This window comes from Pyxicephalus adspersus, chromosome 12 (assembly GCF_032062135.1).
Source record: "Pyxicephalus adspersus chromosome 12, UCB_Pads_2.0, whole genome shotgun sequence".
NCBI classification, from domain to species: domain Eukaryota; kingdom Metazoa; phylum Chordata; class Amphibia; order Anura; family Pyxicephalidae; genus Pyxicephalus; species Pyxicephalus adspersus.
In genome coordinates this window covers 4,741,045-4,758,835 of record NC_092869.1, presented here as the reverse complement: position 1 = coordinate 4,758,835, position 17,791 = coordinate 4,741,045, and the positions used below count along the sequence as shown (strand labels likewise).

Here is a 17,791-nt window from a genome sequence, read left to right as displayed (position 1 = left end):
GGCAGTGTTCCTCAACCGAGGTTTTGTGGATCCTAGAGTTCCTGCAGAGATTGCTAGGAGCAATGAGCAATTTGGACCTCTCTGGTCAGTCCAAATTGATTCCAGTGATTTTTGGTTATCTGTAAATGTGACATTATTTCCAATGGCCAGAAATGTAAGAGGCATTTTTTCCACTGATCACCAAGCTAATGTTCCATGAGCTGTGTATATAGTAATTATAGCAGTGGTTCCTTGAGGACATGAAAGTTATTTCAGCCTTGTGGTAGCAATTTAGTGAAGACCCCTTTTCTGTTTCAGCATGAATTTGTCTTTCTACACAAAGTCTGATCTATAAGGACATGGTTTGACCAGTTTGGCGTGGCCAACATTAAGCCCCATCCTTAACCTTACTGAACACCTTTGGAAAATGACCACCATGCTATGAGCTGCGGATACAGTAATTTTAGCAGGGGTTCCCTAAAGACATGAAAATTCTTTTAGGGGTTCCTTCATGTTAATAAGGCAGAGCTTAGGAATTAGTTGAAGGTTTTGGTTATGGGAAAGGATGAGATTAAGTGTTACCAAAAATCTAGACCAATCCACATCCCATATAAACTAAGAAATGACCCAACCAGATCCAACCATGTCACATATAACAACCTTGTTTAGACATCAGTTATTGGGTGTCAACTGTTTCCCATTTGTGCTCTTGTGTTGTCAACTCGTCACATATTTGCCTGATTGAGGTGACAGGTGGTGGACAATACAAAGGCATGGTCTGTCATGTCAGGTCAGAGCAATGATGTTGAACCAATGATGAAGAAAGTACAGGTAGATAGGAACTGGATCAAACAGAGAGGAGTTGTTCAGAAAGTTTGAAAAAGGAATTATTATTATATTATTATGATCAAAATGTGAGGTATCTGCTATGTTGTCAACTTAGGATTTAGATCTACGTGAAGGTCATAGTTAGGTTTGGATAAAATTTTGGATTAAGTTGAATTAGGAAATTAGTGTTGGAGAAAGTTTACAAGTTAGGACTATGGGTGAGAAATGAGTTAGTTGTAAGGGGTGGACTAAAGGTCAAATGGTGGTGGGGAACATTTGTGTTTATGTCTGGTCCAAGAATGACCAAGTTCCCAGCACTGAACACCAACATTCCACAGATATTTTAATAATTACAAGAGATGGTTGAAATCAGCCGTTCCCAATCACATTATTGGAGTACTGGTTTACATGCATTGCAACCCCCTTTCCCTATGGAAAAGAAAATAATTGGCACCAGACTGGAAAAAAAATTAATAACCTCTCCACGAATTCCTCTACTAAAGACTAAAAATGGATCAGGCTGGCTGCTTCAGATACAAAGTATTTCATTCTTTGGCCATATTGTTTTAGGGCCTGTAAACTTTATAGGATTTGTTTATCGGGATGCCAAGGTGTATCTGAAAAATTAATTGTCCTCTTTTAATTTTTCAGTTCAGCTCTCCCTGCCGTCTTCAATGAAGATCCATGGCCTTTCGAACAATTACACCGCCGTACAGCTCCATTTGCACTGGGGGAGCAAGGAACACCCAGGAGGTTCTGAGCACTACATCGATGATGAAGAATACCCAGCAGAGGTGAGAACTTGCTTGCTTAAACCCATTGGAAGAAAGTTCCAATAAAATATATATTTCAGCTATAGAATTTTTTCTAGGTCAGGGTCCCGTAGTCTGTAGTTGTGAGAAATCATGAATCCTGGATCTGTTGTGGTCCTCCTGGTAGTTCTGGTGTTCCTCACTTTTATGTGTTACAGTTCCTCCTTCATAATACAAAAAAATTTAAAAAAAAATTAGCAAGGCTAATGGGAGTTTCATAGGCACAAAAGTTATGCAAACCCAGAAACTCAGCTCAGAGATCCCACCAATAGAGTTGTTAGAGCAAAAAAACGATGGTCAGGCTGTCCAACAGTTCTTTTCTTTTGACTAGCCTGACCCCATGAATATTCATGCAGTCCCCAGCAATAGGAAACACTATCCAACAGTTTGCCTCCAATATCAGAGTTCCCAACTTCTCCAAATTTTAAGGAACTTTCCTTCTTTTGGAATCAAATGACTTACCTGCGTTCCCTTTTTTATCTGAATGATTAAAACACTCACTAAATCTTTCATACGACCTCAAAAATTTTGCATTTATTATTTTGAAAGCCCAATATACCTTAAAAGTAATGCGGGTATATACAATAATATTGGGGGGTAAAAAATCCTCAATAAAGTGTTACTTGAGGATATGACAGGTTATATCCTTTTCCTACACAATTTGTACGAAAAAGATGTTCTCCTTTCCCGTCTGAGAAAATCTGGCAATATCTCTGCCACAATCTTATAGACAGAAATGCTAAATTGAGATACAAAGAACAAATTCAGTTCTTAGTGTACCACTCTATTCACCATCATACATGGTACTCAGATCTCCATGATCCATGTTTATCTAGCAGTTCATTTCTCAAGGTCCCCTTGTCAGCATTTATTACAAGTACAGCTCACGGTCTCTCTGGGGTTTTGTGTTGTAGCGTCAGTACAACCCAGATACCATTCCTCTGGAAATAGGCAAATTGTCAGGTTTATAAACACGACATCAATGTCCATGGTCAGGGCCATATTTAGACATCGTGCTATTCTAGTCATAATTGGGTGATGACGCCCACCCCTTGTATCTTGTATTTATTTTAGTAAATACTACAGCTGGAATTCTTCCTTGCAGGCAGCGTGCTGTGTGCTTTGTATGCCAAGCTACATATTAACTGTACCATACAATAAAATAAACAAGAACACGGCCTAATGATTCCTGGTTTGTTGAGTTATCTCAAAATACCCTTAACCCCCTTCTTACCAAATTTGGACACAAATGTCCAGAGGTAAAGGGAAAAAATTAAGTTAAATAATCCATCCAATTTTGTAGCTCTAGCACTTTCCTTTAGGTGCTATTGTAGTACACACAGACCTTTCCAATGTGGTGGGGTTGCTCTACCAACCTAGACACCTAGGTCTTCTCCAACTCCACATTGATCCATGTTTTGCTTCTGATACATTCATATTGTTGGTATACTTACAAGGAGATCTTTGTTAATTGATGACTAAGAAAACTCTTGAGGGCGATAAGTAATGTGTATACAGTGTTTATACACTGACTTTGCTGGGACTTGAACTATCAAGGGTAGCACCAAGAGTTCACCAACATATTTGGTCCAGTTTGTTGACCTAGGTTTTGGTTTTAAAATCCTTTGAAATAGACCTCTCCTATTCAAACCAGTGATAATTAGAACAGAAGCTGATAAAAAAGGAACAAGTCATTACAGATCATGAAACATCTTTTCCTAGCTCGGTTCTAAACCAGAATGAAACAAAAAAGCTTGACCCGGAAGGTTATTCCTGTGCTGTATTTTCAAACTCTTACATTATATTTTCAATAGAACAATGCACCTCAAAAGTCTGAAATTTTCCAAGATATACTATGGTAAAAAGTTTGTGGACACCTGAAAATCATACCTACTATGTAACCAAAATGATAGAGTTCAGTTCAAGGTCAGTTTCCAGTAAAGTTGACTTGATACAGCATAGAAAGCAATGTTTCTCAACCGTGGTTTCATGGAACTCAAGTGTTCCTCTAGAGGTTGTAAGGATTTCCGTGAGCCATGAGCAAATTGTTTTTCTCAGGTCAGAGTGACACCAATGATCTTTTTGGCTATCTGTAAGGGTGAGGGTGACATTCTTCTCAATGATCACCAAGCTCATGTACTGTGAGCTGTGGGTATAGTAATTATAGGAGGGTTCCTTGAAGACCTGAAGGTTATTTCAAGGGTTCCCCCATGTTAGAAAGGTTGGGAAACACTGTCTTAGGCAATTTAAGGCTTGTGGTAGCCCTTTTCTGTTTCAGAATGACTGTGTCTCTCTACACAAAGCCTGATCTATGGTTGGACAAGTTTGATGTGGAGAAACTCAAGTGGTTTGCATGGAGCCCCAACCTCAACCCAACTGCATTCCTTTGGGATATATTGAAGCAAAAGTCAAAGAGACATCTGTTCATCCTACTTTAGTACCAGACCCCACAAATAGGCACACATTTCCACTGACAAAATCCTGTTTACAGCTTTTCCAGAAGAGTGAAGGCTTTTGTTGAGGGGAATCTGTAATGATGCCACCCTTGTCATGGTCAGATGTCCATGATCTTTTGACCAAATGATACAATTTCAAGACTGACTCCCCTAATAGCTGTATGTGTAGAGAGATTTATTAAGACTTCTAGTAGTAGTAGTAGTAGTTAACAGTAGTAGTAGTTAAGACTACTGTTATAACCAAACAGAATATCACCTATTGACCACATTTGGCAACATGGAGATTTTACCAGATCAATTGTAATGATCACCTCATTCTATTACATAGGTCTTTTCAAAATGCACTAAAACCCTTCATCACCAATAGAGATAAGTATTGAATATATTTATTGTACATGTATTGTTTTACTAGACAACTATTACCTTTTGAAGGGTCAGTCAACAGGGAACAAATATTCAGGTGGTTTGTAGTGTTGTATTTTCTGGGTTTGCGCATAATGTCCATTATAAGAGGTTTCCTACTATTTCTTGCTGGATTTTATTATTCATTTATTATAAAAAGAATGTAGCAGGAAGAGCTGGAAAACACAAAGTTGAATAGGAACACACCCATTCCAATTAAATACCCAAAGGTAATCAGGAATTATGGCAGGGAGGTCTGTTAGAATATCCCAAACATAGAAGAAGTTTGGGGATGACCACCCATACCTAAGATATGACTATAGTATGGACTGACCTTTTAAAGGAGTTCTCCACGAACCTAAAATCTGACTCCTCCACCTACATGATTGGCTGCATTGGAAACCATGCATTGTTTTATGTTTGGTGGCCCTTTAAGCTCTAATGAGGATATTCATGTCTTAACTACATTGCTTTGAGGCTTATAATCTTACCGCATGTTTTGTAGTATTAGATGAGGCTCAGGCTTTACTGTATTCTCTGCTGGAGTCATTTATCCCGGTATCCCTGGCAAAGAGTTCATTTTGGCCTGCGATCAAACTATGAAAAGCAGTGTAGAATAACTTTCATATAAGGTCCAGTTAAAGTGGCAAAAATCCTAAAATATGAGATGGTTTATGTGAAATTGTTTTTAATATGTGCGGCTAAATATATTCGAGCTGAAACCAGGGTAAAAATCTAAATATACAAATGAGATATACAGCGGGTATAGAAAAGAATCCCCCTGGAATCACTGAGATGGATAAAGAATACCCCCATCCCTCTGCTGGTACTTTGTGGAATTGCTATTTTCTTTTCCTACAACATCGGATTGATTGGGGTTCTTCTCTGCCAACTTTTCACATCTGGACTCTGCAATATTTGCCCACTTTTTTTTATGGAAATATTTAAGCACAGTGAAAATGAGTGACCATTGGTGGGTTGCAGTCTTCAAGTCATTCCACAGATTTTCAATGGAGTTTAAGTCTGGGCTCCAACTAGGCAGTGCAAGGACCTTCACCTTTTAATTCTTTAGCCATTACGTGGGCAATTTTTCTAGGTCATTGTTATGTTGGAAGGTGAACCTTCTTCCCGTTGACAACTTTCTGGCACCCACCTTGCACTCCTCTTCAGCAGCAGCGCTGCCCAAGAATTCTATTCCTGTTCTACTTCCTGGTCTGAACTATGTGACTTCCTGAGAGTTGCCCCTTTATCACATAGGACCAGGATATTTGCAGACGCACTCCATCTACTGGCAGACATGTGAACACCACCTGGGCTGGTTCAGCTCCAGTACTCCCTCTGGTGGTGGGGTCTGTCACCAACTAGTCACATGGTTTTCCTATCCCACATGACTTCCCCTTTATAAGGAACTGACTATGGCAATGTTGCCTAAAGAAGGAGTTCTTCCAGGCTTTGTTACCAGGTCCCATATTTCACTTCACTTTGGAATATTGACCCCAGCTCTGTCCTGACTATTCTTGATACTGTACTGCACTGATTCTGCTCTATGCTCTTGGGCCCTGATTTAATAAAGTTCTCCAAAGCTGGAGAGAATACACTTTCACCAGTGAAGCTGGTTGATCCAGCAAACCTGGAATGGATCTGTTCCAGAATTGAAAACATTTGCTAATAGCTAATGACTTTTAGGAAATCCATTCCTGGTTTTCTGTATAACCCAGCTTCACTGATGAAAGTGTATGCTCTCCAGAACTTTAAACAATGAGGGCCTTGTAACTCTGAATTCATCCTAGCCAGTGAGCAATCACCAGCCCCTGTGTGTACGGGGACCACAACCTGGGCACCACCTCCTAAAGTCCATCACCCCTTGCTGGGTGTGCTGGTGGATCCAGAGGCTGGTGTCTTAGACTGTGCCCCATACATGTTTACAGTAACACCATGACACACTTACAGGTCTTGTACCTTGGCCAAGGTACAAGACCTGGAATGGAAATGGCAGCAGATAACCAAATATTCCTGCCCTCTCTGCTCCTGACAGCATGTCCTCATAGGAGCACTGCAGAACAACTGATTGGCTCCTTGTGGTACTTCTCCCCTGCCAATTCTGGGACTTGATGCATGGGGACTGTGGTGCCTCCATAAGATAGCAATGTGGACTACAAAGGCTGCTTAATGCTGAAATCAGCAATTTACACATCTGTGGCAGGCACAAGGAGGAAGATATTGGAGAGTCCTGGAGCAAGTGGGGAGGGTGGAGGACCCAAGTCAGTTCTGCATGGGACCACTGTTGGCCTCATCTGCCACTGTCCTGGGGATATATGGTTTGAACAAGACCTGAAATAATGGACCGGCTATAATTGATTTCATACTTTCTTTCCTTATACATAACAAGTATCTATCTGCTGTTCTCAGCCACAAAAAATGACATGAAGTTATACGGAGTCTCCAGCTTTTGGCTTTGACATTTTAGCTGCAAAGCTGTTTTGCTCGCACTAAAGGTTAACCCATCTGCACTCCCAGTGGGCGCCGGTCAGTTTTCTAGTTCAGTAACCCCACGCGGATTATAAACCTGCAGGGGCCAATCATCCAGCTGTAAGAAATTCACTTACTGGCTGCAGCCAACAACCCCATACTGACTTCAATACAGACAGAGACAGCGGAGTCAGCAATCCTTCACCATCCAATGTATGTGTGCACACCCAGTACAATAACACGGGATTACATTACAGGACTTTGTTGACATTGTCCATTTAATAAAAATCTACAGCTTAAAGAAAATATAATACCAATAAAGTAGATGCCATTACCATGAAGCTATCACTGGAGTGCATTTTCCAGCACTTCAAAGAGGGTAAAGGAAATCAGCAACAGTGCAATGTAAGAAATGAAATAAAAGTAGTATTTTGATATATTTGTATATTCTTTAAAACACACTTAGGGCTTTAGTTAACCAAATTAAGTTATGGTTTACATCTACTTTTAAAAGTTGCTTTATTTACACACCACATACACAGTTTTTTTTTCTGCTTTGCAGTGCTGCACAATGGTTGTGCTTAATTGCCCCCTTATTTTATAGGTCTGTAAGTCAGCTGACTCATTAGAAACAATGCTCTCCCTATGCGGGTGGTATCTGAATAAATATGTGTCAATTAGAGAGCGCCTTCTAGTGGCTAGCTTTGGCGATGCATTATGATAGAAATACATTTTATTTATCTATATCTGTTTTTATTTCCCATTTCCAGTTACACATCGTCCATTACAATGCCGACAAATTCACTGATATTAATGAAGCCAAAGACAAGCCGAATGGCCTGGCGGTTCTGGGCATCTTGATCACGGTGAGCAATGCATGTCATTATCGGATACGTCAAAGAATTTCTACAATACACGGTGCTGCTATTTTGGTTTTACAGATGTTGTTTCCATTGATCTTATTTTTATCTTGTGTCCCCATTTAACAGACCGGACCCAGAGATAACCCAGGCTTTGCCAACATCATCAACTATCTGAAGAGGGTCAGCTATGCAGGTAAGTAGATGCACAATGTTTGGCTATTGTTTTCAATCCTGGACCAGATCCATTTCAGGTTTGCTGGATCACTCAGGTTTCCCTCATGATAGTGATAGATTTTTGCCAGTCTTAAATATCTTTAATAATCCTGCTTAGTGTACATTGAAGGAAGCCATATAGAGCTCATCTTAGCTTCTGGCAGGTAGATGTCCAGCATCATCCAAGCCTGACTATCCAACCCTTTATCTCATTAGATTTCAGTTCTTTCAATCTTGGACGCCAGTATTATATGTAGGTGATACCCAGATCAGTCTTCATGCCCATCTAGGACCCTCCAGACTGATATTCATCCATTAGGGATATTGATATGAACACTTTCCAAGAGTCAGCCCATTACATGCATCAAGGTTGAGGGTGCTGTGATGTTTCAAGGAGCTCCATCATGGGTGTATGTTCAGCACCCCGTCGGCCCTCCCATCCGCCATGATCTTCCATCAATGCATAAGGTTGACATCACTGGTCTAACATAAGCTATGTAATAAAACCAGAAAAGTTTAAACGTTTCATTTTGCAGGGAAAACACAGGAATCAGGCATGAAAAATGTAAGCAGATTAAACTTCAGCTTTATTTCATACCAACGGTGTTGAAAAAGATTGAGGTCAGGGCTCTGCAGAGGCCTTTGAGTTCTTCCAGTCCAAACAGGTCTCACTATGTCCCCAGGAAGCTGGCTGTGTACACAAGGGCACAGTCATGCTGGAACAGGAAAGGGGTCTCCAAGAAAGGGTTCCCACGAGGTTAGCAGAGCACAAATGTCCTTGCATACTGTAATATATAAAGAACCCCTCACTGAAGACACCTGAACAACATTCGAGAGGGGTTTACATACTTTTGACTATACATGGTCACATCATTTTGATCATTTCTCCAGACCAGAGAGTTTCCATTCCATCCTTCAACGTGGAAGAGCTTCTGCCTAGTAAACTGGATCAGTATTTCCGCTACAGTGGTTCCCTGACCACACCGCCATGCTTCCAAAGTGTCACCTGGACTGTCTTCTACAACCCCGTAGCGATCTCACAATCTCAGGTAAGAGGATGGAGCACCCATAGAGTTCCATACAAATTGTGTTATTTGAGGAAATGCAACGTGTCTCACTATGCACATTGTCAGGTCATTTTGCTTCTAATAACACCTCGACCAGGGTTCCTCCAGAGGTTGCTGGGAGTTGCTTGAGAAATTTGGACCTTCCAGGTCAGATTTTGACACCAATAATTTTGGGGGCTATCTGTAGGGGTGACATTCTTCCCAATGACCAGCAATGTAAGAGTCATGGTTAGCATCCCAATGACCAAACTTATTTACTGTGAGTGGATATAGTAATTATAGAAGGGGTTCCCTGAAGACCTGAAAGTTATTTCAAGGGTTCCATTTCAAAAAGTTAAGAAACACCCGGATTTTGTGTTGTCCATGTCACCACTGTTGGGATTACCCATACGTTCTGCCCTGGAGATACCATAGAAAGTAAAAAGGGACAAGAAATCTACTCTTATTGGTCATTAGATGTTCCAATGGCAATGTTGACCAGGACATCACACCCCATGGAATCCCTATGTCACCCTATCACATAGGTATCTAAGTGGGCATTTCATCACACGTTTCTCAAGCATGGTCCACTGTTGTCACCATCAGGAAATGCCATTCAACCATCGCTAATGCACCGTACAACTGGACATGGTTGCAAAGCTAAAAAAGGAAATACCCAAATATGATTTACATTCACTTTAGTTATATGGGTTCCGTAGACAAAAGTTGCCATTGAGCTATTCAGGCTATATTTTACTTTATTTCACTTCTTTCTATAGATGGATGAACTGCGAACGGCTCTTCATTCAACTCCAGTCAACAGTCCACCCAAAGCCCTAGAAAATAATGTGCGGGACATTCAACTGGTGAATAGGAGAAAATTGTACTCCTCCTTTGTAATAGAGAAAGGTATGTTCCCTCAAGAGGACTTCCTATTATATGGCGTCATTTTGCTTCATAGCATCATCATGCCCTTGTTAATTTGCCCATATTGGTCCACAAATGGTGGATCTTAGGTCTAGAATTGTGCTTAGCTCATGGGTGGAGCAACCAAGGTAGTTGGCTTCCAGAGAGTTTGTTGACCACACACCGGCTTTGCGTAATGTGAGGTCCAAGCCTATGAAAGCTTTGTTGTGCCATGTTTTCTCTAGATGTCATATATAATGGTGAATCAGTGGCTGAGAGTCCAAAAGTACCCCAACGTATCTCAGGGACATGGATGAGGACCACTAAGCTTAAGGATAGACTGATGCCTTTATTTTCCAGATGTGGACCCAAGTGGGCCTGTCTATACCTGTAGGCTTCATTTAGGACATATTCCATATTGGTTACCATGCTTGGTGGCTTCTTATCCTTCCAAGCCATAGGAGGACATTTGTTTTGTTAGAAGCCAACATGTTTGCATGTGAAACCTTTGTAAAACAATGTTTTTGAGTAAGTGGACGGATTTCACTTACCCCAATGGGTTGAATAAATGAACTAGCTGAGGAAAAAAAGGTACTGGACATTTATTATATCAAAAACTAATCAAATAGAAAGACATTACTATGAAAAAATATATATATTTCCCCTGGTATGGGAAATATATATATATTACCTATAAGTAATTGAGGACCATACTATTGATTGCACCTTGGCTTTTTATCCATATAAATGTATGACCCTTTAGACCAGGGGTCAGCAAACTCCGACCTTTAGGCCAGATACATCCCAGCCAGTAGTCCAATCCAGCCTAACGCCCCCCCCTGGTCGATCAGGTCTAATCTTGGCTGGCAGGGGTCGACAACCCACGGCTCCGGAGCTGCTTGCGGGGGTTAAGGGTTAAGGGGACATTCCCTCTCCTCCCTATGCATTGTGGTGGAGAGGAATTTCCCTTCAGGGCGTTCCTGGTGGGGGGGTGGAGCCATCAGCGCGGGATACGAGAGAGCGTCCGGCCTAGTGTGCCTTCTTGACCTTCTAAAATGGCCTAGTAGCCAAAAAAGTTTGCTGACCCCTGCCTTAGACCATATCTCAATTAAAACCTGTTTATATGCACTATCAATTGTGACCACTAGATATCTGCATCACACCCAAATGTACCCCAGATAACCACACAGACTCGGTTCTCCTATTTTGTTTTCAATTACGTCACTTAACCCGCCCACTGGGAAGGACGGTCTACACACCTGTTGTGGCCATTAAAAGGGGTTTCCCACATCCCTTTGCAGGGTTCCCAGGTCCCCACACACCTGTTGTGCCCATTATGAGGGGTTTCTCACATCCCTGTGCAGGGTTTCTGGATCTGCACTCCTGCTGAGGCTGAGAACCTTCAGACCTGTAGGGTGGCCAGGCTTGGCAGCAATGGTGCAGTTACCCTTTAAGCTTCAATTCTTTAATTGGAATGGGGAACAGATCTGATCCTGATGTTTGTTCTGAGCATAAAATACTTTTGCTTATTTGGAAAGTCGGCCATCTTTATTATTGTGAATGATCGTGCTTACAATTCATACTTTATATGTCTAGAGATTCATTTTTCTTTCTTTTTCTTTTCTCTTGCAGGGTTGTCTACAGGTAAGTTCCTTTTTTTATCTCATCATAGACACATAAAAGCCAATCTCTGGCCAACACTTTGGGCTCTATTTATAAATGATTCCCCCAGTTAATTCCTCTGAAAATTCACTGGTGGTGAATTCTATGGTTGTATTTTTTTCTCCTAATAAAAACAATGACTGGTTCTGCCACCTAGTGTTCCATTGTCAAAAGTGCACCACTGCCACAATAGGAAATGAATAGGAAACATATTTTTTAAGCAAATGGAAGAAAGAATAATTTATAATTGGAGCCCTCTGTGAACAGGTATATCTGGAGATGTATCCTGATGATTGTAGAATTGTACAGACTCATTTCTCTTTCTTCCATGAAGGTGTGATCGTGGCCATCGTGTTTGGACTTCTCGGAGGGGTTCTGCTCATCTCCATAGCTTTGTACTTCGTCATCACAGCCATCAAGTAAGACATTCCACCCGTTGCTTGTTCACGCTATAGCAGTGTTGCTCAAACAGGGTTCCTTCAGGAGTTCCATGAGCAATTTGTGCCTTTCAGGTCAAGCGACCCCAATGTAATCTGTAAGGGTGGAATTTTTCCCACTGACCAATGCGCTAATGTACTGTGACCTGTTTATTAGTTCCAGAAAGGCTGCTCTAGAAGGAGAGTTCACATATAAGTGTACTTATAAGCCACTAGAGGGCAACACATCTACAGTTTGTTTTATGAACCTAGGGAGGGACATTAGGCCCTGCCCATGAGGAGCTTAAGCTCCAAAGTCCTTTCCCACATTCATTTATTTATCTGACGCCCTTTAGCGTTCAGAATTTTCAGATGTTAAAATGAACAGGCACATAGAGAGCCCTTTAAAGAGAACCTGTTGACTATTCAATTCATTAATATGCTTGATACTGGCTATGTTTCCCAAAGTTTGGTTCTAAGACACAAACATCAATCATCTCTTTCGGTGATCTGTGATTTGGCTCCCAATCATCCGTTTTCTATCCTAGAATGTACACCATTACTAAAATGTTTCCAAGTAAAATTGTCATTTTTGGGAAATATATGTAAACCCTGGCTTCCTAAGCAGTAATAACACTTAAAGCATACTTTAAGTGTCATACATACAATGACAGTATGGATATAGAGGGCTACTTTGGCACAGGTTGATGAATCGTCAGAGATGTGTTAATCTTAGTAGCCGATCTCTCATAATTGATGGGTAAGGATTTTAAATGATTATTTGTAGTAAACTGCGCTCCCTGCAGGCTATTCTAGGTATTGTGCTATCTGAGAATCAGAAACCAGTTTATTTGTTCACATACAGTGTGCATATAGCTTGTTGATCCCAATCCAGGTGATTTTGTTTAGCTTGTCCAATGTGTTCTGTTAATGCTACAGCATACAAATACATTTTAAAGAACAGTTTATGTCTGACTTTGTGGTCATAGTTTGGTGAAGACCTTTTCTCTTCCCCTATGACTGTCCTCCTGTGTACAAAGCCAGCTCCATAAAGGTGTGACCAGTTAGGTGTTAAGAAACTCAAAAGCCTTGCAGAGAGCCCTGACCTTAACCCAAAACAAAACACCTTGAGGTAAAACTGAAACCATTGTTGTGAACCAGATTGTCAGTACCTGACCTCACCAATGGGGCCAAATCCCCAGAGACGCCCTCCAAAAGTTTGTAAACAGCCTTACCATAAGAGTTGAGGCTGGTGAGTTAGGTCCCTTCACCTAACATCAGTCCCCGGCCTCACAAACTTTCTTTGGGCACGAATTTACCTCGCCTTCCCATAAGAGTACAAGTTGTTGAGGGCCAACTCCTTAGTAATGCAATTGGTTTTAGAATGAACCCAATAGACTCATGTCGGTGATGCTCAGACCACTGACCAGTAGTTATATATTGTGTTGTTGTTTTTAATTCCTGCATTTTGTTTTTTTCAGGAGACCAATCGCACACATAGGAAAAGCCTAACAATGCTTCCATATACGACTCTGAGGATTCTCAGTTGCAATAGGAAACCATAATGCCTTAACCCTTACACATGGAGGCCTTTACCATGCCTAAAATCAAGATTCTGAAACCAGTTTTATTACTGTGAAGTCTTCGTGACGTGCTGGACCTAAAAAAAAAAAAAACTTTGCTCAAAATGCTATTCTGATATCCGTTATGGACTTCGGTTTCTCTGGATTTTTTAATTGCCTTATTTATCAAAACTGTTTATGGTTAAGTTTAATTCTCCTGTTACTCTTTAGTGAAGAGGACCATCTGCTGGCTTTGGCAAACAATGTTTTTGGAAGACCTTGGATGTCCTTCACTCACTGCTTTTCCATGATGTCTCCAGCCAATGGTCACCTAGCCTTGAGTCGTCTTTTTTATATTCCGGGGATATTCATAACTCTGTTTCTGTATCGAGTGGATGGAGAAGCCTGTAGACATTTGGATGCCATTGGCTGGCTTGAAGTAGGGATTGCTTATGGAGGCTTTGGAGGACAAAGGCAGTATTCTCCTCTGTTAGTGATAGGCTGAGTTTGATATACAAAATCACCATTACAGAAATAATTTTGCTTAATCTGATGTTGCTTTGGAAGATCCATATTCCAGAGGTGTTATCTTTATTCTCGTTGTACTAATTCTCAAGTCAGTGACCCAAAGCATGCAGGTCAGGCGTTCCAGACTTCAATTGTCACACGGTCCCTGACAGATCAGGAACAAGTCCTTTTATAAGCAAGACACCTTTTGTATTTCTTCCTTTATTGTTGTTTCCTAAAGGAAAGCTTAATATATCAGGCACATAGACAACTAGTGTTTTGGGAAATTCTTCTTGCCTGGCTGTTACCTTCTTGTTTCGATATTTGAGAAAGAAAAGAAGTTGTAGATCAGGAAGTCTCACTTTGTGAAAAGGTTTTGGGTAAACAGCAAAAAAAAAAAAAAAAAAAAAAAGTATTGAAGCCAGAGAGAGATATAACAGACAGGCAACTATTTTCAGAAGGAGGTCAGCAATGGGAGAGCCTATTCTTTTCCTTGCATTACTTGTCTGGGCCATGTGAAGAAGACCTCATTGAATAGGACCCATATCCTCTGGTCACTAGGAAGTAGTGGCATCCCCAGCAAATGTGAAAAAGTTCATGAAACCCTTATCAAATTGAATTGAGATGACCTAGAACCTTTGGGTGGTTTCTAAAAGCTAGCTGGGGCTAAGAAGTCATGTGACTATGAAGTTATTAAAGGAAATTGCTATTCAGTAATGCCTTCTGTAGCCCCTGTCCTGTCCAGTGACATCTCTGAGGTCATGTGCTAACCTATATTAAAAGACGGATGCCATCGCTGACCTCAGCTTTACTACCCTCTGACCTGGAATAAACATGCTGATCAGGAAAGCCAGACAGATGACTACAATCTCAGCTCCCCACTCCCATAACTGTAATCAAATCTACAACCAGACCTCTCCACTTTTCAGCCACCTTTCCAACCTCAATAATTTGCTGCAGAGACTTAAGGGAAGGTAAATGATATGGAAGGCAATGTCCTGAAAAAAAGTCAGAGCTTAGGTGGTCATAACCTGACATATATGATATCTGCAAACAGTAAGGTAACAAACCTTGGATTAGGCTTCCAATCCCTCAGCCATTGGGAACATTTAGCTTTTTGCATATCTTCATCTTCTCCTAAATGTGGCTCATAAACTGATGAGGGTTGAAGACCCCCAGCATTGATACCTGGAGCCCCACTATACATATACAGTTTGATCTATTGTATTTCCTGCTACCTCTATCTGTATATATATTTCTACAGTGCCATATGAAGGAGAACCTGTAGTGCCAGAGATAAAATATGGTGCAATAAAGGTGGTTGGGAGATCTGGGCTATGTATTTGGCCTTTTTTATGATGGTTTTGGATTATTTTGGAAAGCAAACATTAGGCCCCAGAAACCTCCATTGGGCAAATCTTACTCTTAACATTCAATACTGCCTAAATTGTAAAGGCTGCGGTAATAGGAATAAGTTGAAGAAGTCTGAAGTTAGAATGATAGTTTCAACCTACCCCAGATACCTGATTATTGTAAAGACCCACAGGACCTCCAAAATACACTAGAACCTGAAAAGTCCAGGGTGTACCCACCACCTTCATATTGCATATACTACCTTAAAGCAGGTGCCCTTGCTGTGCAATATATAAAATAATAAACCTGCTTGCTATATTCGCTCAAGTCACATCTGTAAATAAAAAGAAGGTTTGGGCTGCTGGCATTGAATCGGCCAGGTATAAAGAGCAATATATTCTATTTTTTAATAAATACACATAGAACATAATACAAGATATCATTATTGAAACTGAGAAAGAACGACAGGACTTTCCTATAGTAACCCATCATGCTCATGGCATTGGTGCCGGCAACACCGCTGCCACTTGTGAGATCCGGCTACCAGGATTTTACGCTTTTCTGTCTACACATCAGCGTTCTTTGTTGTTTTCTTGTTTTGTCTTTTTTCATAACTTACAATAAAATTTATTTCTATCATTTATTTGGATTTGGCTTTTATTGAAACCTATGCTTCAGTAACAAAAATGACTACTCATGTCTGATAAAGAGAAAAAAGCAATGTGTGTCAGATGTTCTTTTCTAGTTCTATAGGAAGGATTACAACTTGTGCAAGGTTTTTCACAACTACCTGGTGGGTAAGTTAGATAGATTTACCCTCACTTCCTGTTCAGCTTTCAACACACAGGAGAAGAAATTTGTGACAGTGACAGACAGTATAAAATCTTGAAAAATTAGGTACCTATGGTAATGTTTACAGTTTCCATAGATTAGAAATAACAGGCTGCCTAATAGACAACACAGAGCAGATGTCAATTTACTGACATTAGGACCACATGAAGGTCTGATTTATTAAGTTTTCTGAAGACTGATAGACTGAAGAGAAGATAGACTATCATGGAAGAACCTGGGTGATTCAACAAACCAGGAAATAGGAATCCTAAAATCATTTGCTATTATTTGGCAAATGTTTAAAATCATGGACGAGATCTATTTCAGGTTTCTCACCTTGATAGTCAGTCATCTCCAGTCTTGGAGAGCTTTAATAAATTAGACTCATAATATATACTTTTTAAAATGCTCTAGTGCAAAGTCAGGGACTGACATCATATTATAAGAAAAGATGGTAAGGGACTGAGGATATTGCGGGTGTGATGGGGAATATGCTGCAGAACAAAAGTAAATAGTGACACATGGATAGTGGAGATTACTGCCATTACCCCTTTAGAAATCAATGCATTATACTGACTCGGTGTTCCCTTCAGCCCGTTTTAGTTGGGTGCACCACCGAGCACTTTTCAGTAACCACCTGGCTGTTTTTACGTGCTTACTGAGAAGTTGTATCACAATACAGGGCCACCACCAGCCCAGTTTTTTTAGGAAGAATACTGTTGGACAAGTTAGGCATCACATAAATAAAGTTTTAACTACTTTAAAATGTGGAGTCTGTTACTGATAATTTAGTTTATGTTAGGAATTTTAGGATATGTTATCATCCAATTGACTCTAATGCCTTTGGTAAATGAGCAAAACAGTTTGTATGCACTGGAATCAAATTCCATAGACGAAACAAGTAATTTAGCGGCAAACACAATTTCACAGAACACATCTCAAGGATTCTTAAAGCTGAATTCACACCTGAAGTGGTGGAGCATTTACAGCTTCCTCACACCAGCAACTGCCATCTCATGGGGAGACAGTACATATAGCAGCTCCCTGCGGCAGCCCCATGGTATAGGGGCAACATTTGGCATTACTAATACTGCTCACTGCCACAAGTACAGAAGAAACCAGTATTGTCGGAGCAGCTGGCATTGTCCTAGTCGCACAGATTTGTGAAATTTAGAGGCAGGTGGGACCTTTCCATTAGACTCCATCTACTGTATGGTAAACTACTTAATATACAGATAAGACATTTCATATTTACCTGATATAGATTGTTGGCGATATGAAGATGGCTCACCTCTGCGGCTATAACAGCTTCAACTTGCTGTGCTGATTTTGCGGTCAGGTGCTGAAGTTGGATGGGAAGTTCTGGCTTGTAATCAGGATTCCGGTTATTCCCAATGGTGCTCAGTAGGGTTGGGGTTCTGTGCAGATATCTTACATCCTCCACACCAAATTTATAAAACTTTATGGAGCTGACATGGTACAAATG

At 40.6% G+C, this 17,791-nt stretch overlaps 1 protein-coding gene across 1 annotated transcript in view; it reads left to right on the top strand.

Moving 5' to 3' along the window:
• The window catches only part of CA14 (carbonic anhydrase 14), a 41,408-nt gene extending 25,291 nt beyond the window's left edge, over nucleotides 1–16,117 (top strand). The window contains exons 4-11 of the mRNA XM_072427591.1: nucleotides 1,459–1,601; nucleotides 7,717–7,812; nucleotides 7,936–8,002; nucleotides 8,914–9,071; nucleotides 9,848–9,977; nucleotides 11,607–11,618; nucleotides 11,971–12,055; nucleotides 13,534–16,117. Of these exons, the coding sequence (XP_072283692.1) occupies nucleotides 1,459–1,601; nucleotides 7,717–7,812; nucleotides 7,936–8,002; nucleotides 8,914–9,071; nucleotides 9,848–9,977; nucleotides 11,607–11,618; nucleotides 11,971–12,055; nucleotides 13,534–13,564 (722 nt within the window). The 3' untranslated portion in view covers nucleotides 13,565–16,117. The remainder of the gene's footprint in view (nucleotides 1–1,458; nucleotides 1,602–7,716; nucleotides 7,813–7,935; nucleotides 8,003–8,913; nucleotides 9,072–9,847; nucleotides 9,978–11,606; nucleotides 11,619–11,970; nucleotides 12,056–13,533) is intronic.
• Nucleotides 16,118–17,791: the final 1,674 nt, after the last annotated feature.